This window comes from Triticum aestivum, chromosome 2D (assembly GCF_018294505.1).
Source record: "Triticum aestivum cultivar Chinese Spring chromosome 2D, IWGSC CS RefSeq v2.1, whole genome shotgun sequence".
Classification (NCBI taxonomy): domain Eukaryota; kingdom Viridiplantae; phylum Streptophyta; class Magnoliopsida; order Poales; family Poaceae; genus Triticum; species Triticum aestivum.
The window spans coordinates 645407750-645428556 of NC_057799.1; the positions used below are offsets into that span (position 1 = coordinate 645407750).

General features: G+C 46.9%; 3 protein-coding genes across 4 annotated transcripts; 2 read left to right on the top strand and 1 right to left on the bottom strand.

Moving 5' to 3' along the window:
* The first annotated feature begins 1046 nt into the window (after positions 1 to 1046).
* LOC123055320 (serine/threonine-protein kinase ATG1t) lies at positions 1047 to 3096 on the top strand. Its single transcript, XM_044479317.1, has 8 exons — positions 1047 to 1321; positions 1397 to 1517; positions 1636 to 1694; positions 1788 to 1852; positions 2161 to 2254; positions 2334 to 2414; positions 2507 to 2618; positions 2722 to 3096. Exons 1-8 carry the CDS (start codon positions 1070 to 1072, stop codon positions 2772 to 2774), a joined length of 837 nt encoding a protein of 278 aa, XP_044335252.1. The 5' UTR covers positions 1047 to 1069; the 3' UTR covers positions 2775 to 3096.
* A 4703-nt stretch (positions 3097 to 7799) lies between these two features.
* LOC123055317 (uncharacterized) lies at positions 7800 to 15297 on the bottom strand. Of its 2 annotated transcripts, XM_044479315.1 has the most exons (5): positions 11756 to 15297; positions 11502 to 11651; positions 10895 to 11051; positions 10254 to 10464; positions 7800 to 9076 (listed from the first exon to the last, which is right to left on the bottom strand). In XM_044479315.1, the coding sequence occupies exon 1, from the start codon at positions 14904 to 14906 to the stop codon at positions 12981 to 12983; it is 1926 nt and encodes a 641-aa protein (XP_044335250.1). In that variant the 5' UTR covers positions 14907 to 15297; the 3' UTR covers positions 7800 to 9076; positions 10254 to 10464; positions 10895 to 11051; positions 11502 to 11651; positions 11756 to 12980. The 2 variants fall into 2 exon arrangements, with proteins under 2 accessions (XP_044335250.1, XP_044335249.1); XM_044479314.1 differs by having other exon boundaries at positions 11502 to 15297.
* Positions 15298 to 16251: 954 nt separating this feature from the next.
* Positions 16252 to 19097, top strand: LOC123055316 (putative pentatricopeptide repeat-containing protein At3g15130). The gene has a single exon (XM_044479313.1). The coding sequence runs from the start codon at positions 16440 to 16442 to the stop codon at positions 18552 to 18554; it is 2115 nt and encodes a 704-aa protein (XP_044335248.1). The 5' UTR covers positions 16252 to 16439; the 3' UTR covers positions 18555 to 19097.
* Positions 19098 to 20807: the final 1710 nt, after the last annotated feature.

Here is a 20807-nt window from a genome sequence, read left to right on the forward strand (position 1 = left end):
AGCACATATTTGCTTCTCGTGGAAGCACACATTTTCCCCCATTTCAATGTGCTTCTCGCAAAAGGAAATCTATGCCTTCATGAGAAGCAAATTCGTACTTCTCATGGAAGCATATTTTTTTCCAAGAAGCTCACATAAGAAAATATATGCCTCCACGAGAAGTAAATCTGTGTTTCTCAGATAAGCAAACATGTGCCTACATGAGAAACAAATCTGGAAGCACAATTTTTCTTCTTCTCGCGAAAACAAATTTGTGTCTCCAGGAAAAGCAAATTTGTACTTTTCGTGGAAGGACAAAAAACATTTCTCACAAAAAAAAAGATCCACAATTTTTCTCTCTACAAAACCTAAGAAAAAACAGGCGAAAACCAAAAAACCTAGAAAAAAATCATGTAAAACCCGAAAACAATTACAGAAAAATAAAATATGAAATTCATAAGGAGCACTCAGCACGTGATACGTGACGATGGCTAGACGCACCGGTTGACGTGCTCCGAGGACATAAAAAATGACCCTGCCGGTCCGTGCAAGGATAACCTTCATTTAGTTGCTCTCATTTTTGTGTGTGTGTGTGGGGGGGTGGGGGGGGGGGGGTAATTTTAGTGTTTTTAGTGGTAAACCACACTTAGTTCAGTGTTTAGAGTGCGGTTTACAGGTATTACAAACGGGTCGTGGGGAGATCCCATCCACAAGTGGCGATCGACATCTAAAGAAGAAACTTGACTAAATTATGAGAATCAAAGTTCATACTACCTTCAAAAATAAAATCACAGCTAGTAAAGTCTCTCGCTCGAGCACAAATTTCGTTGATAATAGCACTGTGCCTTTCTTTCGATCCATTCTTTATCTCTGCTACAGCTCCGTGGCAACCACAATGCGGTCTCATAGAACAGTTCGGTAGGCGCAGGACTAGAAGAATAACCGATGGGCTTTGGGTAATAGTTTGAGCTTTCACATCTTGGGCTCACGGCCTGTCGGATAATGGGGCTCTTGGCCCAATCAGAATTGCTATTTTCATTCCGATATTTTTTTTTGTCTCGCTTGGGTACGGGCTTCCAGTCCGTTCTCGATGGCAGGGAGGAGCACGGAGACGCCGCCGACGGTGGTGGGCGGCTACGAGCTGCGCGAGCGCCTCGGCGGGCGGCCCCCGGCCACGTCGGTGTGGCGCGCGGTGCGGCTGTCGACCGGCGCCCCCGCGGCGGTGAAGCAGGTGCGGCTGGCCGGCCTCCCCGGCCGCCTCCGCGACAGCCTCGACTGCGAGCTCCGCTTCCTCGCCGCCGTCAGCCACCCCAACATCATCCGCCTCCTCGACGTCGTCCGGGTACGTACGTCCCCAAGCCCCCCTTCTCGTCTTCTTGTACCAATCGAGTCGCTTATTCTGCTCTGTCTCAGACAGACCCCAGGCTGCATCTACCTCGTCATGGAGCTCTGCGAGGGGGGAGACCTGGCGACCTACATCGAGCGGAGCGGCGGCAGGGTGGAGGAGAGCGTCGCCAGGAATTTCATGAGACAGATCGGTAATTCACCCTATCATCTACTGTATTCCCCAATTGTTCGCGGAATTCTTGTTTCCACCATCGATTTCGATTCGATGTGATGTGTAAAAACTGGAGCTTGCCCCCTTGTGGCTGGCAGGAGCTGGTTTGCAAGTGCTCCGCCGGCACCACGTCGTCCACCGGGACTTGAAACCTGAGGTCCAGGGACTGAAATCCCTTATTAAATTATTTGTTTAGTGCTTTCTAACTGTCAATTTTGAATTGATAGAGCTGTTGAATGAATTGTTGCAGAATATCCTACTCTCTTGTCTTGGCAGCGATGCGATACTCAAGATATCCGATTTTGGTCTGTCCAGGTTAGTTCTGAAATGGCAGTTCTTGTGTTGACAAGTACTCATTTTATCATGTATGAGTAGTTGCAGGAAAAATATGCCATTCATCGTAGCAACCGCTGCTGTTCTTTTGGTCAACTTTGAAATCAATCATTGGACGTTCTTTCAACATCTATTAGCTACTGAACCACATCAGAGTAGCAGAAACCAAAAATATATGTAATGATGCTAAACATGGTGGAGTGGTTCTGCGTGATAAATAAGGCTCGTTAGTTACGCAATCAAGTTTCTGGACAAACAAAAATACAGTCACATTTGTTGCTCTTTACTAGGGTTCTTCATCCTGGGGAGTATGCGGAGACAGCCTGTGGCACCCGCTTGTACATGGCCCCTGAAGTCATGCTATTTCAGAAGTACGATGACAAGGTATGCTGTATATGCTCACGTGCCCAACATTTTTTTTGCCACAACGAATGGCACAAATCTGAACATCTCCTGTGTGCAGGTAGACTTGTGGAGTATCGGCGCGATCCTCTTTGAGCTCTTGAACGGCTACCCACCATTCCGTGGTAGAAGCAATGTGCAGGTCATGCGCTTTCACTCGCCAACTTTGTTTAATCATGATTTCAGAGACTTAGATTTTGGAACGGTCCTTGGCTCACATGTTGGTCTCTTCAGATGCTTCAATGTATAAACAGAACTGGCTCCCTTCCGTTCTCGCAACTCGTGGTACCCAGCCTGCATCCTGATTGCATCGACATATGCACCAGACTACTATGCACGAATCCAGGTCTGTCTTGGACGCTGGTCATGCCGCCTCTTCCGCCAACCAAAATGCTGAAACTCCGGATGGTTATGCATAGCTGACGTCTGGGCGCCTGTTTTGTTTTCAGTGAAGCGGCTGTCCTTGCAAGAATTCATCAACCACGGCTTCCTCAGACCGTAGATGCCACGCTGAAACTGAAGAGGATTTTGGTGCTGGCCGAGTATCATCTGAAGCATGGGATCTGTTTGCTTGTTTGTGATGGCTTCAGATAGTGCGAATATAGATCTGAATGTTTGTACTTTACAGAATTATCCATATGCAGTTTCGTGCCATTTAACTGTAGCCTGTAGGACTGCTCAATATCTGAAGCTTAGGACTGGCTGATTAGTTTACTGTACTTGATTTACTGTATGGAAAATGCGAATGTGAATATAATGTAAGAAAACTGTGGATGCAAGTCTACCAGTAGAAAGGAACATGCCAGTTAGCATTTTGCATGGTTCTGGTTTGCAAGCAGTTGCCTGTTGAGATGGCCTGACAGAAGAAGCAACTTCCTTCGGTGAGGAGGAGGATTATTCTTGCGGATTAACCCTGACAGGAGAATTCACTGCTAGTTTTGATCTTTCCTGACTTTTTTTTTCATAATCATGAAATAAGAAAAGCAATACTCCCTCCACACAAATCTTCTCTACTCTTAATGTCTGAGTTGGTAGTCTTGCCTCACTCCTAGCTCATCCAACCACTTCTATCTGTGGCCCACCTTTCACGTCCCGTCACAGCGGCCTACTTGGGCCGGCCCATTTGACACGTGCATTAACTCAATCAGATTCTAAAAAAAAAAAACATCAATAATCTCTCCCATAAAAAATCATTTATCTCTACTTTTGATGATACCCATCGATCAATGGAAGGAATAGCCAGCCCCACCCTCCGCTGATTTGGTCAACGCAGAGTCAAGCCCAACTCACACGGAAACAAATCAGCCCCAAAATCAGGAATATACTAAGAGCTTGATCTCGCGGTCCCCATGATTCGTCAGATTCTCTTTCTCTCACCCGAACAATCTCTCTCGGTCAACCTTCCCACGTGCCTTTGCCTCCTATCTATCCGCTGCACGCCGCCGAGTGTGTCCCTCGGCCTAGCGGCATGCAGTAGCGGCATGTAGGTAGTGCAAACAGGCATAGATGACGAGGTTCTTCCGGATCTGACCAGGCGCCGCCACAGTTCCCTCGGCCGTGATTGAACTGCACATCTTCCTCTCCATTGCCCTGCCCCACACGGTAACCCTAAGCAAGGAGAACAATGTTGTTTTGATCAGAAATTTGTGATATTTTTCTGCACTGATATAATGAGAAAGAGGATAACGTATATTGGGTCTTGTCATGGTAAGAGACACTTTTGTATTGTGCATATATTTCTTGTTATTTGTTTTCAATCTTGTTCAAGTTGATAAAATATTTAGACGTTGTCCCCTACCTGAGTTTCCGAATGAATATGTCCAAGTTTTGTTTTGCTGATCTGATAATATTCTAGCTTAGCATTGAAAATTGACATCATTCGTATATGCATCTTCATTTTCTATTTTTTTATGATACAAGTTTTTTTTATCTTGCATTTAAGTTTGTTGTACTGACTTATGGAGGGAGATTTGAATCTTGTATTATATATTGGCAGCCAATGCAATCAATCTACAAATTTAAGCAAGAAGTTGACACGAACTTTGCAGTTACTGGCAATGTGAAGGTAATCCGGTTGATCCCCTCATTGCACTAAAAGCTATTAATTCAATGATGATAGTGAGATTGGAATCTTGTTATTCTTGTTGCTCTCTTTAGATATTGGAATACACCGAACACAGATTTTGATCATGGCTCTACTTCAGGTGCCTTGTGATGCTTATGTAGTTATGTGTAAAAGCACTCCCTTATTAGAAAATAAAAAATCATATCCAATAAATAGCACCACCAGTTTGTGCTGTAACTGATAAGACTCTTGTCTATCAAAATATCAATTAAACACCTGCTCGACGCAATAGAGTAGCGTGAGAGAAATTAGTTAGATCTCATGAAGCTTAGAGAATGTACAAATTTGTGCAGCTACATAGTGAACTAAGTAAGAAACTTCACACTATAGTTCATGAAGTTTTGAATGTCACCCCTGCCCTTGAGACTACAAGACCTTCTGGACTTCTGTCATTGAGCTCCTTGCTCTTAGCTATTGATAAAGCCTAATCTACTTTGGTATAGCTCTGAGTGTATAATTTTCTTATGTGTGAATATGCTCGTTGTTTCCATCTTGGAGAAGTAAAAGCTTATCAGACTACGCATACACAGATTGTTCTGATAGTACATTATGAATTTTATGATATTTGCAAATAATCAATTCCTCATGATTTTTTTTTGCCTTTTCTTTGGATTTTTTTAGAGAAACCCTTGTTATCCATCGTTGGAAACTTTTAGATCTAGAGATTGCACATGTGCTGGAGAACTCGTTTTTTTCTTCTTCTTTAGATCAGGTTGAAAAGCAAGTTGCTATGGAAGTGAAGTCGGTGATTCAGAATGAAAAGAAATCCAATGGATTTATTGATGACAATGAACTTGAATTATTTTGGCCAACTATTTCGATAGCTGGCATTACATCATCCGTTACATCTCTTATCGAGAGAAGAATGTGTGGAAGGCCTTCTTGAAAGAGCACATGCAGAAGAAGACACTATAAAGAATAAAGTTTTTTTAGAGTGAAACAATGAATTCCATCAACTCCCATGTCTCGTGTCCTTCATGTTTTCTTCACTTTAATACCCAACTTGATTGATCTCCATGGAAAAGTCCCTGCTCTTGAAAATCTCTTGCACACCTTTAATTGAGCGAAAACTGGCAACCGGATGAAAGAAGGAGATTAACACGCCCTTGGAAGGGCTGCCACTAAAAATAAGCTAGCTAAACAAACACAAAATATGAAGTCTGAGGAAGAGCACACAGGCAAGAGACAAATGCCCGCTGAAGTTACCACGCGAGAAGAGGCGGAATTGTGGGATCGGCGTAACATAGGCTTTGTAGCTTTTTTTTTAGAATTCATAGGTTTTGTAGCTATGCGGAACACCAGAAGCATTACAGGGTGGCCAAGGTGGACCTCGGCCCACCCTGAGATATTGAATCAGCCTATGGATCTGTTACTGGTCCAGAATGAAAAATTGACCCAATAACACTTACTTATTGGCCCGAGCGCAGACACAGCACGCCCTCGTCCAGATCGAGCCAGGCAATCACCCGCCTTGTCCTGACTCCTGAGTCCCAACGCCGGACGGCCTCACCATCGCCGGCTCGCCGCCCTTGCCGGTCACCTGCCGGAGCCCAGCCACCGAGGAGGATCCATTCTCCCTTTCCCGCCCCCATGCGAGCTGCGTGCGCGTGCGCCCCTGTCCTGCACGACTGTAGCGTTGTCCCCCTGCCCCCGAGTGCCCAAGTCAGGCGGAAGCAACATAGTCTTTTCTGTACTTCCCAATTTATGACTTAAGGTATGAACTACCCAATTTCTGATTTAGGGTTTTTTATGTGCTATGCTATCCAGTAGATGAACCGAACACATGCATAATTTTGCACATCATTTTTGGCCCAAATAGCATTAATTGAGAATCTTAGTGTGTTTGTAAGACAATATTGAGTTATTTCTATGTGATATTGGTAATTAGTTAGAACATTGATGTGTCATACTTCTTATGAATTTTTTTAGGGGATAGACCACCCTGTTCTCAAATGCTAGCTCCGCCACTATCCATAGCAATGCCTAGCAATGCCTCACACTGATGCACATCTCTTATAAATAATTGTATTTTGTTAATTAGGTTTTCATATATTTCATCTATGAATTAAAACAATACAAGTTTCAGTTAAGACGCCTAATACAACATGTGCTGCAAGTAACTAAATTTGAGTGACATGAGGTGATTGTCCATATATCATGGGGATGGATTGAATGGGAGTTGAGAACCTTAGAATTCCCATATTTGACTATGAGTGTAAATTGGGCAAAACTGTGTCGTCTCCTATGTACTGCAGAGTAATTCTGCTTTTATCCTGCAAATTTTAGTCGTGCTAGATATGCTCATTACAGAGCACATGCTGTCATTTGAGGGTGCATATTCTACTCGAGTGTACTACACCCGGGTTTTCAAATTCCCTAGCCCAAGCCCCTGATCATGTTGCCGCCACAATCAACATCCGGGTCCGGACCGACGAGCAGCGTGGCGGCGCCCGCTCGGCTCCGCTGAAACGACCGCAGCCCGCGCGGAGGCATCCCTCTAGGTTGCGCGGCGGCGACGCAATGCTCATAAATTTGGTCAGCTAACATAGAGAGAGCAAGACTTCGACTTTAGTTTCTGAAGATGATGAAAGAATCTCAGTTAATTATTTACATCTCATTTCCCAACCCGGTTATCATCAGAGTGTAAACTGTGTCTTTGAGTTGCGTGTAGGTTATTTGAATGTATTGAATTTCTACAGTTATATTAAGATCCATACTACCAAAACTTGTAGGTTACGACGGGATGTCCCAATGGACAAGGAATAAATCTTGTTCGGATGCATGGTGCCCATGGGTGACTGTTGGCACGAGCTGGTGCTGTACCATCGTGGCAATGCAGATTTGGAGGCGGGGTAAAGGCCGGTGATGGCATCGAGAAAAATTACGACGATCAAGGCAGCGACACTGTAAAGTAACACGGTCGTGTGCGTGCCCTCTGCGCGGCAGCGACGGGTATCCATCGGAACAAGGACAACAGCGCACACACATACTTCCTCCGTTCCGAATTACTTGTCGCACGTATAGATGTATCTAGATGTATTTTAGTTCTAGATACATCCATTTCAGCGACAAGTAATTTGAAACAGAGGGGGTACATGTTTAAAATGGTGCTCGAGGCCACAGGACCGATCTGCATGTGGATGGTACATGTCTGATTGTCAACGTTGGATTCCGAGAGACGTTAGTTTTATTTTACAAAATATTCATGACTTATATGCTCTTCTATCAAGTGTGAGTGGAGGAAGGGTGAGTGGAGGAAGGGAGAGACTGGGAAGTGTGGAGAGAGAAGGTTATTATAGGATGACTAGTAGAATGCCTGTGCGTTGCTACGGGCTATAGTGCATATAAATAAATCAAAAAACTGACTAAGTTCGTCTTCAAGGTCGAAGCTCATTCCTCCCACATACATCCAGACGTGTACGGATGCCCATCGAGCTCCCCAAAATTCAACTGTTTGGACAGTCCGGCCTCCCCTAAATCCAGACCATATATGGGGGAGAAATATGGTTGTTTGGACTATCTTTCATGTTATCTCCAACACGCGAGGCCAACAGAAAGACCGTTACCCCATGACACACACCATTCCCTTTTCCAGGAGTAGACCGGTTGTCCCGCGCTATCATTGGAAACTAACTTCAACCAGTTGCTCGCTTATAATCTTCCCTGAATACCACAAGAGGATAGGTAGAATTAGCACTTCCTTTTTTTACACGTGCAATTGAGAGTCAGATATATTATCCAAACAAGGTCCGCAGAATTACAGTATTTTCATGGCTGCATAATGGATGAACCGCAATCAGGATGTATAGTTCTCATCTCATTCCATCATGTGGGTTACATCTATATTCATTGAATTTATAATTGAGGAGGAAAGGCAACTTGAAACAACTTGGATATAAGCAATGCCCCATTGCTTCACCATATTCCAAAGAGACGAGTCCCCGGAAACCAAAAAATAGAGTGGGTCAAAATTGATTCATTATTGTACACAAGAAACATAATTTTGATTCATTATTGCACACTTTAAAACCAACGGATTCAGGACCATCAATCACTCTAATTTGAATAAAAAAGGGTAGAAAATAAATTTATTGCATATTGTATACTCATGCCAGAAATGAAATGTAACATAATAAACTAATAATGAAATTTGAGTGGCAAAATCTGAGATAAAGGGCAATTGCTTTCACCAAGAACCGAACTACTCGTGCTAGTAATAGTGCACATGAACTGAATTATCTTGTTTTGCATCCCACGTCAGAATTAAGCATCACTAAAGGCTATAGAAATTTCGGCACAGAAACATCACTAAATGTGAGCTCTCTTGGCCATCGATCTAGTACATCCTTGTAGGTGTGTCAACATCCATTCGCGAGATATGCTATAAAGTCCCATGTATGAGTAGTTATTCTAGGAGATATAGGGATGTCATCTTGTAGGTGCACTATCTGATTGTTCATTCAACTTTGACTGCCACAAGTTTCCACAACATTTAATTGCTCAAACATGTTAAGAATAGATGTATTCCAGTAAAATAAACCATTGTACAGTTCCATCTACACCTTCTGTATATGGTGCGAAATACTTAACTTTGATATTAGTTACAAATCTCACAATGGCAATTATTCAAATAGAATGTTCTCTCTACGCCATCTACCTCCCGTAAGCACCACATCATCCTGCATGGAAGCCAATCAATTAGAAGGGATCCAAGTGGCAAGGTTTGACTTGAATAATAAACATAAAAACCTTATTGCAATTCATTTAGGTAATTTTGGCATTATTCCTACACATTCACATTCATGGCTAAGTTGCAAAATCTAAATAAGAAACTGAAAGTCCTGCCTTTCTGTATGTTACTCATCGTTATTTTTAACACCATAGATGAAAGAGTAGTTGTGTTATTGTTGCAGTAAGAATACATGAGAAAGGAGTTAAGAAAATATGAATCACTCCATGAATTTATGCAACACAACAAAGACATCACTGTCTTAGCCAGGATAATACCACGAATTTCTATAGTAATTACCGAAAACTACGATCTGCTCCTCACAATTTGTAATGCAACAGTATTGATAATGCCCAACACTTCACTGGGGATTAAATATCAGCAGCATTGATAATGCCCAACACTTCACCGGGGATTAAATATCTAAAAACCAATGTGACCTCCATATAGATAATTTAAAACTATAATGAATTCACCTAATTATCGGTAAAGAAAGTTATGTATAAAAATGGTCAATAAAAATAACATCCAAAGATGAAAACAAAATCAGTGCTCGTGCATCAATGGTGTCAATGATGTGCACCTTTACCTGATACGGAAGCAGGACGTCTTGCATGAAATCTTGCAAGACATGAGCACACCTTCATATCACTTCGTACATAATTATATCAGAGCAACATTAACCTGATTTTGCAAGTTCAACGCCATGATTTGTAGTACAAACTATACAGTCAACACGTAACATGACCGCGACCGCATAAGGGTTAAGATTTTCATATAATGATCTATGTAAGATATACTAATAGATCACACAAATATGAAACAATGGTGCAAGAGCCAAACTTGAAAGGTTGCAGCAGCTTCCCAGTGGAGCAGATATACAAATTAACTGGGTAAATTTTAAAGAAACATGGCAAACCTTTAAAACAAACTGAATTTACAAGATAACCGTTACAGAAATAAAGTAAAACACTATGAAATTGTATCAGATCATTGCCAAGTCATTTGAAGAAAGTAAGTTAGTAACGGATATTGTCCAATCAGCCACAAAAATTAGTTGCAAATAACAATAAAGATTTGAAATTTTAATTGCATCACGCAGAGGTAGTGAGAGCTGGGAATCATACCTAAGTGATTTTCTTTCTCAAAGCATGTATGTACCAACACCATCAAGGACCAGCAGGTTAGCGTCGCTACGAAGAGAGTCGGGTCCAGCGCCTCCGCTTCTGCTCCTAGCTCCATCAGCATGCCACAACCATCTCCTGCAGTATCTCCAATGGCGTCCCTTCCAATCAGGGGCCTCCACATCGGTGCCCAGCACAAGCAGCGCACACACGACTGCCACATGGCCATCCCCGCCACAAGTTGCAACAGCATCAGCCCGTCGGTTATTTTGAAAAAAGGTGTGGTATTCTATTTTAGAAGTGGCCCTTTATTAGACTTGCACATAAATTCAAATATCTTTTTCTGTGAATTCATCGGGACACAAAGTTTTTTCCGTATTCTAAAAAGAACTATCATGCACACTTTGTTCCAATATTTCTGTAACAGCTAGTATAAAGTACAATTCGTTCCCCGAAAGGGAAATATATTTTTTAATATCATCTAGCTTGCATAAATATAACAACACTCACTATTAAACAACTTATCTTAAGAGTCACAATCTCATGTTCTAGGGAATTTTTCGGAAGGCAAATGTTATCTACCTAATGTAAGATTTTCTAGATGCTCAGAGGTATACATTTCTGTATATGGAAAAAAATAGTACCTCCAAATTTAAAGCCTCAATACACCTCGTTGAGTTAGCATCCCCGAGCTTAAATACCATAGTTGACAAGCAGTTCTTTGGCAAAATAGCTTCTTTTGTCGAGTCTATGGTTAACATGTAAAAAAACATACCCCATCTTTGCAGCCGAACGCTATTTCTGCACATTCAAAAAAGAACGTAGGTAGAGTTACACAATTTATTAGCATCTAGGATGGATGGGACGGCTATGCTAAATCAAATGCATTCTGAAATATAAAACATGCAAGGTAGATTATGAAATAGGAGTGCATGATGGCCACAATGACTGAATGTTGAAGCCTGCACTCCGGTATCTTGCCTACATTTTTGTTATACTTATGCACCTCACTTCTGTACTGAATCTCCCTTGGTGTAAAATGCAGGGGAAAGATATTTCAGCTGGAACCAATAATTTTGACCTTATGCATCGATACAAGAATGTGCAGCAGGCCGATTAAGAAAAACTAAGCCTACGCATTTTATACAGAATGCACACACAATATTGCTTTGGATTACTCTACAAACAATCTTAACATGGAACCGGGATAATATGAAAACTTTCCTAGTAGGACTGAGGAAACATAGGTACCTCCGTCACATCCGTGATGATGTCGTGGTAGTGTTCATGTCGTCATGGATTTCAGTCTGCCGCCTTTTCTGGAAATCCTTGATTGCCGTCTAGCTAGACTATTCTCACCCGCTACCAGCCCCACAACGTCTCTTCTTCTCACCCTCTCTCCTTCATCAGATCCACTCATCCGTCATTTAAAAAACAGTAGACAAAATTGGATGAAGAATCAATGTATATACATGAATCCAACAGTAGCTATGATGGTCACGTACTTCATCTTCGATTCTATCTGAGTAGACAACCAATCAAGTGAGTTGATGGTGCTCCTCCTCAACCCCTGGTGGTAAAAGAAGAGATGGATGGGCTGATGAATCTCGACGGGGCTTGTTGAGGTCGAGGCTGTTGGGCCGGAGCACGTCGTGGTCATTACCGGTAGGGATCATGTCATCGTCGTCGCCGGGCTGGACCGCCGGAGTCAAGCTCGAGGGAAGGGCTGCAACACCTCTCGTCCCCACCATGGTGTGTGGTGGTACCACGTACGCGGTGCCCGTCACCGCCGCGGCATTCTCCACCTCGTCCCACAGGCTCCGCTCCATGGTCGACGTCGTCCCCTCGACGTATGCGCCAGCGAGATCACACGAGATCCGGTAGCGTCTTCTCGATCGCAAGACGGCGGCGCGGTCTCCTTGAGGGGATCGATAAGACTGTTTTTTTTCGGGATGTTTTTTGACTCTGTGCGTGAGCTGGGGAGGGGGCGGGACCAAAAAAAACCTAGAAAAAAAACCTACGAAAAAAACCGGACAAAAATGGTGTGATCTCCTCTGTCTTTTGATGTACTTCTATCCTGGGGTAGAAGCTCAAGAGACCTAGATCATCCCTCTTGAAAATCTCCTTCATTTGTAACTTGAACTTTGCAATCACCTCTTCATCTGCTCCAATAATCAATAGGTCGTCGACGTAGATGCCAACTAGTAGACGATCCCTTCCTTCACCTCTCTTGTACATTGCATGCTCTAGTGGGGCTTTCTCAAATCCAAGAGAAATCAATGTCCGATCAAGTTTGATGTTCCACTCCCGATGTCCTTGCCATAGCCCATACAAGATTTTGTGTAACTTCAGTACCTTGTGCTCTTCTCCCTCTTTGATGAAACCCGGCGGTTGATTCACATACACATCTCCTTCTATCTCGCCATTCAAAAACGCGGAGTTTACATCCATGTGATGTATCTTCCATGATTCCTGAGCCGCGAGAGCGATGAGTAATCTCACCGACTCCATCTTTGCAATGAGAACGAACACTTCTTTGAAGTCCATACTTTCCTCTTGCACATACTCTTTGGCCACAAACCTCACTTTGTGCTTCATGCACCCTTCAACATCTTTCCTGACCTTAAATTGCCACTTGAGCTCTATCGCCTTTTCATTGTTGGAAAGATCCACAAGCTCCCATGTATTATTGTCATGGATCGACCCCAACTCTTCTTTCATAGCATGACACTATCGCCCACTCCCGTTCATCATTACCGGGTCAATCGTCCGAAGAGTATTCCTCAGATATGGGTGTAACACCGGCTGTAGATGTTTGGGTGTAGGTGGTGTCCTTTCCTCCACATGCGTTGTCGACGTCCCTGCTGGACTGTTCGGCAACACCGCAGCTGTAAATGAGCTCTTGCCCACACACAGGCCACCAGGCGAAACCCCATGCAGGCCACCAGGCAATGGGCCTTGCCCATCACCACCCGCGTTTTGGCTTCTGTCCTGGTCCAGCTCCTCTTCTGACCCGTCACATAGGTCTGTGTCCACAATACTGCTAGATAGACTAGCTCCCTGGTTCGCTTCTCTCCCATCTGAAGACTCCACTTTTGGTCCATCTTTTCTTTCTGGACCGTGCCCACTTTCTAGCCCACATATTAGACTTTCACATAGTAGTGACTTTCCTCCTGGTAGAGCTGTTGTACATGTCTTGTACGTGGTGTTCCTGCCTTGGGTTGCTGTTGTGCTACTACCATCGCCAGCAACTGGGCTGCCATGCGTGCTTGCTGAGAGTGACGCGGTGTGTGACACGATGCCTACGCTCACCACGCTATCTGACACGGTGTACACGACGCCGCTCCTTGTCGTGTCTGCCGCCATGTGCGCGCAATGCTCTCCTGGTCCGAGCGTAGTTCGTCCTGCGTCTCGCCTCGCCTGGCAATCTTTTGAACTGCTCTTTCGGTCGCAGCTAACCTCTTTTGGACGCACCACACAAAGACTACCTCTCCATGGTCGTGCACATGCAGCGATCGCTGCATCCGATCCAGCGAAGTTAGCACTTAAGCCCGTAATTTCGACATAATCTTTGAAATCACCACCCATGTCCGTAGCGTCGACACGAGTTTCCGAACCATAATCTTGAGAGCAAACTTTTTCTTCACGGAGCACGACTGTTTCTTTAGCCGACGCTTGAAGAACTGGATCCTTCGTATCCACGAGTTCGCACATCAACATCATGTCACTATCATCTTCTTGCTGGGCTATGAGCGCCTTCTGCTTCGGTGCTTCCTCGCAGTCAGCCTTGAAGTGGCCAAGGAGGCCACAGTTATAACACCTCACTTTCCTGATGTCAAACTTTCTCCTCGGTGGTGGTGCAGCCTCATCGTCTGAGTCGTCGTCCGAGTCGGCGAAGTTCTTTCTCGCCGAGCGCTGCTTTCCCTTCTTCTTGCTGCTGCTCGTGGATCCGCCTTGCTTTTTGAGGGCGATCCACTGCGCCTTTGTGAGCATCACAAGCTCGTCGTTCCTCCCGTCCCCAAGACTGTACCGCATCCGCTCATCGTGAGCCTTGTACCGTCCGACAAGATCGTCGATGGAGAGAGTCGCGAGATCGACGCACTGCTCGATCGCCGTGACAATTTGCAGGTACCGGGGAGGGGCTGCGCGCAAGAACCGCCGGACAACCGAGGCCTCCGTGAGGTTTTCTCCAAGCGCGCGGATCCGATTGACGAGAGTAGCCACCCGTGAAGCAAACGCATCCACGGACTCATCGTCGCCCATGACCAAAGTCTCGTAGTTCCTTAGGAGAGTTTGGAGATTGGCTTGCTTGACGCGGGTGTGTCCCTCAAACATGAGCTTCAGCGTATCCCACACCTCCTTCGCCGTTGCTTTGGCGATTAGGTGCTGGAGGACATCCATCGGCATCACCGAGTAAATCGCCGACGCCGCCTGCCGATCCTTCCGGTGCTCGGCTCCCTCCTTCTTGAAGGCGTCGCCTCCTGGGTCGACCGCGTCCCATAGCTCGTTGGCGCGGAGACCACACTCCATGAGGGCCTTCCACACCCCGAAGTTCTCGCGATCAAATCGTGGGTACGACGAACTCGCCGGAGCAGCAAATACTTTAGCCGCGCCGGAGTACTCCGCCAGCTGCTTGTTCTTCTTGTCGTCCGCCATGATCCTCCGTTACTAGAAGATCAACCTTGCTCTGATACCAATTGTTGGCCCAGTCCCGACGCCGAGTACTTCCGGTGACGGCAATATGACTGACGACGAACGACGATGACGAACGAAGCTCACTGACGAACTCGACGAAGTGCTTTTACGCTCGAGGTGCACCGCAACACAAAGCTAGCCTCCTGCTAGTTTATCTCCAATCGATTCTTCCTGACGTGTACTAGTACTAAGCACTAGCACCTCTAGCCGGGACACAATACGAGCACGTACGCACACTTGATCGATCTGTACTTTGATCGACTCGGCGCAGGCTACGTACACGAACACTTGATCGATTTGGATGGCCACAGGACCGTATCGGTCCTGAACTTTCTTTGTATTGATTTGATCTTGATCGGTACAAAGATTACAAGGGATGGTTCCATATATATACTAGTATAGCTAGCCTATACATAAACCTATTAGGTGACTGACTCCTAGTCCGAGCCGGCTAGGAGACGGAGACGTGTTTAACTCCAACAATCACGCAGGCCGGTCACGAAGGAGGGGAGGCGACGGTGATGGCTTGAGAAGGAGGACGGCGTGGGCGTGAGGAGGAGCAGGATGTGGATGGTCGGGGCGGAGCGGAGGAGGGCTGCGGGCGTGCGGCGGCGGCTAAGGAGGCGGGGAACCCTAGACAAAAGATTGAGGAAGGTCGGCGGCGGCGATCCCGTACCTCGTCGGCGACGAGATATGACGTGACCCCTACGTCCGCTGCGGCGATCCCGTACGTATGCGCCAGCGAGATCACACGAGATCCGGTAGCGTCTTCTCGATCGCAAGACGGCGGCGCGGTCTCCTTGAGGGGATCGATAAGATTGTTTTTTTTTTCGGGATGTTTTTTGACTCTGTGCGTGAGCTGGGGAGGGGGGCGGGACCAAAAAAACCGAGGAAAAAAACCTACGAAAAAAACCGGACAAAAATGGTGGGACGAAAAATAACCGGCGGAGACTACCAACTGAGACATTAGGAGTAGAGATTGTTGTTGAGTCACTCAAATATATGCATTGTAGCCCGTAGCAACGCACGGGTGTTCTACTAATATAAAATGTTTTGGATATTTCAATGTGGACCTATAATACGGTCTGAAATGAGTGAACAAATACCGTAAAACGTGTCTACATACGTCTGATTCATAAAAATCCATATAAAAGTTAGAACATCTAATATTTTGTGAACGGAGGGAGAGTCAAATCGTAGCCAGCACCAACTACTTTGAAAATAAAAGCATGCCACCCAGTTCAAAATTTCCATATGATAAATGGATGATTTTGAGGCAAATTTGTACTGAACCTTGAAAGAAATTACAGAAAAAAAATACCACACTTGTCCCTCTCCCTCTTCTCTTTCCCCGTCCGACGCCACTCCCAGCGCGCACTGGACGCGCCCACGACCGGCGCCGAGCGCGGCCGGCGCCCCTCTACATGCTGACCTCGCCGCGATCTCTCATTGTCCGGAGGCGCCATCTCCCTTCCAACTCTCCCGGCCAATCCAATGGAGCGGCGGAGGATGCTCGCCGACCTCCTCCGGGCGAGCGCGAGGGGCCCGGACCTCCGCGGCGGCGCGCAGCTCCACGGCTCGCTCACCAAGCTCGGCTTCGGGTCGGACACCATGCTGGGCAACAACCTCATCGACATGTACGCCAAGTGCGGGAAACTCGACACGGCCGGCCAGGTGTTCGGCGGAATGCCCGAGAGGAACGTGGTGTCGTGGACGGCCCTCATGGTGGGCTTCCTGCAGCAGGGGCGCGCCGGGGAGTGCCTCCGGCTGTTCGGGGCGATGCGGCGGCTCTCGGAGGTCCCGCCGAACGAGTTCACGCTCTCGGCCACCCTCAAGGCGTGCGGCGTCGTCGGCGACACGGGCGCGGCCGTCCGGGTCCACGGGGCCTGCGTCAGGATGGGGTTCGAGGGGCACGGCGTCGTCGCCAACTCGCTGGTGCTCGTGTACTCCAAGGGCAGGAGGATCGGCGATGCGCGGCAGGTGTTTGATGGCGCTGCTGCGTTCAGGGACCTCGTCACCTGGAACGCCATGATCTCTGGCTACGCGCATGCCGGGCGTGGCAGGGACTCGCTGCTCGTCTTCCGGGAGATGCAGCGGCGAGGAGATGAGGATTGTCAGCCCGATGAGTTCACCTTCGCCAGCTTGCTGAAAGCCTGCAGCGGGCTAGGCGCGGCTCGAGAGGGCATGCAGGCTCACGCGGCCATGGTGACCAGAGGGGTCTCCACGGCATCCAGTGCCATCCTCGCCGGCGCGCTGCTTGATGTGTATTTCAAATGCCGGTGCCTGCCGGCGGCAATGCAGGTGTTCGATCGGTTGGAAAGGAAGAATGCCATCCAGTGGACGACGGTGATCGTCGGTCACGCACAGGAGGGGCAGGTGAAGGAAGCATTGGAGCTGTTCCGGCGGTTCTGGAGCTCTGGCGTCCGTGCTGATGGACATGTCCTCTCCAGCATCGTTGGCGTGTTTGCAGACTTTGCTCTTGTCGAGCAGGGGAGACAAGTGCACTGCTACACAGTCAAGAACCCGGCCGGGCTCGACGTGTCAGTGTCCAACTCCCTGGTCGACATGTACCACAAGTGTGGGTTGACCGACGAGGCGGAACAGCGGTTCTGGGAGACGCCAATGAGGAACGTCGTGTCATGGACAGCGATGATCAATGGCCTCGGGAAGCACGGCAATGGCCGAGAGGCCATTGACATGTTCGAGAAAATGCAAATGGAAGGCGTCGAGCCTGACGAGGTGAGCTACCTGGCCCTCCTGTCGGCGTGCAGCCACTCTGGCCTTGTTGAGGAGTGTCGCCGGTATTTCTCGATGATCCGTCAGGACAAGCGGCTGAGGCCGAGGGCTGAGCACTATGCGTGCATGGTAGACCTCCTCGGCCGCGCCGGGGAGCTCACGGAGGCCAGGGACCTTGTTGCGACGATGCCGATGGAGCCCACCGTCGGCATGTGGCAGACTCTGCTGAGCGCCTGCAGGGTGCACAAGGACGTCACCACAGCCAGGGAGGCGGGCGAGGCCCTCCTGGCCATGGACGGCGACAACCCGGCTAACTACGTGATGCTGTCGAACATCTTCGCCGAGGCTGGCGAGTGGCGAGAGCACCAGCAGGTGCGCGACGCCATGCGGCGCCGGGGCCTGCGGAAGCAGGGTGGGTGCAGCTGGGTGGAGGTCGGCAAGGAGGCGCACTTCTTCTACGGTGGCGGCGACACCACCCACCCACGCGCCACCGACATCCGCCGCGTGCTCCGCGACGTGGAGAGCCGGATGAGGGAGCAGCTCGGGTACAGTGCTGGGTCGTCGGCGCATGCGGTGGCTCTGCACGACGTGGACGAGGAGTCGCGCGCCGAGGGACTGCGGGCGCACAGCGAGCGGCTGGCTGTGGGGCTGTGGCTGCTACACCACGGTGAGCACCACCATGGCGATGGGGAGGAAGAGGAGGGGGGGAGGAGGGAGGTGATGAGAGTGTACAAGAACCTTCGGGTGTGTGGCGACTGCCACGAGTTCTTCAAGGGGCTGTCGCGGGTGGTGGGGAGGGCGATGGTGGTCAGGGACGCCAACCGGTTCCACAGGTTCCAGGACGGCGCCTGCTCATGCAAAGACTACTGGTGACTTGTGACTTGTGTGACTGAACTCACACACCTCATAGGCTGGGTTGCAAAGAACACCACCGAAATGCTAAGCAACAAGGATGTCCATTGGCGTGTCATCAAGATATCCGCTCTGCCCGGAGTTGTGCAGGCTACAGGCAAACATACATACAATCTGTTGTGATGATGGCCCTTTTGGGAAAGGAGAAGAAGATTTGGAAATTGCCATATGCCCAAGTGAAGTTGAGCATTTGATTTGGTCACAGTATCCTGATTCCTGGCAGCTCGATCCCGTGTGAAGATAAGGAGGAGGAAGCCCCGGCCCTTTGTGTTGTTTCTGTACAAGACTAAACAGGGGTGGATGCATGCAGATCACTTGTTTTCCAAGTGTAATAAGCTTCTGATTCTGGAGTAAGGAATGTGCGAGGTTGCTTTTGAATTGCCGGCTCCTCAGCTACCAAGGACCTCGCATCGCATGGCCCTGAAATTTTGTGCTTTTCTTTGGCCTTGGTGGCCTGTCGGGCTGCAGCAAAGTGAATGTCAGTTACTGAGCCTCATGAGCAACTTGAGCATATATATATATATATATATATATATATATATATATATATATATATATAGATCAGACAGGTACGTAACATAACATACATTGCTGAATTTACTTGGAGAATGTTGAATGATATGTTGTGTCTCTATCTCTATCTGGCTTCTTAGGCCTTGTAATCTTTGAGTTGTGCTGGCTGACCTGCCACTGCCAGCAACTCGCGGTTTACCTGTGTGCTGAGTGCTGACACTACCCCCTACCTACTGTGTTGCCACCGTTAACGAAATGTTCAGGTGGGCAGCTTGACCCCCTGTAAACCTTTCGATTTTTTTTTCCTTTTATATATGCGTCCTTGTCTGAATGAATCTGTTTACGGTGCAAAGGGGGCTGGAAATTGACTCACCGTTATTATCATCCTTCTAATCCCTTGTGGTCCGTGCTGCGCAGGCCCATTCCGGCGGCTGTTTGAGGCGAGACATGCTACTGCTTTACGTCAACTTCTCAAAAAAAAAAATTACTGCTTTTCGTCGACCAAGACATAGTCACGGCCATCCTGTTGTGGCTACAGAACTGTTCTCTAGCAAAAATAATAGAAATGTACAGTAACCAAATATGCCAACTGGGCAAAGAGATCCATTATCAGAGATTTTAGATAAGGGCTACCAGTTAGATAAGAGACCCTACAGAGGATTTTTCCTCGATTCCTGCTGCTATCGGATTGTTATCAATTCCTACCAAAAAAATCTGATGCCAAAGAAACTGCAAAAACATCTGATGCCAAAGAAACTGCAAAAACATGTTAAACTGTCAGATTCCAGGCAAGAAAAATATATTGAATAATACTGAAAAGGAAAATGTGATGGCATTTTCATCTCTTCTTTCTTACAAGACCAACTCATCATTCTACATGAACCACAATGCAAAGGGTACATAACTACGTATTAGCCACTTGCAAAACAAAAAACCGTGCAACACATAAAACTATATCACCTAGGTTATGTTGCACGAGCATGCGACAACCACATGACATGTATTTTAGGAGACCGAGCACAAAATTCAATATGCATGACATACATACAGGGGGCACAGTCGACATACACACGATTATTCAACGCGACAATGTGAAAATAGAGGGTGTTCTGCCGACGCGATTTAATTATCTTTGGTTGGAATGTGGCCATACTCCTTTGGAGCTGGAGGAGGCCTGCAGGCAAAAAAAAAACCCAGAAGAATACTTCAATTTATTTGTCAGATTCCATCTTCTCATGAGCCTTGTGGCCAACAAATTCCAGCAAACATACCTGAATAGGCCGCAATATATCTTCCAGTTCCCCAGTGATCTTGGAGAAAACGGGCGCATATGTAGGTTTTTGCCCCAATGCCGTTGAATCAATTTAGACAATCTCGGATGAACGCTCGAGGGGATGACCAAGCGAAGTCCCTGATTAACAAGGAACAATACTCACTTTTCAATACTCACTTTTCATACGTGTACGCCCAGCTCACTGCGTAATACCGAAACTGTAATTTAACTTTGTTGGTACTGAACACGTACCTATGTCTTATTGACAGTGCAACTTGCAATGGTGTTAGATTTTTGTGCAGGACCTGTATAGCAGGACCAAGCAAGGCTATTACTTTCAACCAAAGTACTCGATGTTTGAAAAACTCAGTAAGACTAAAAGTTCGAGAGAACACACCAAGGTTTACCTTCATAAAGTTGCCTTGTGA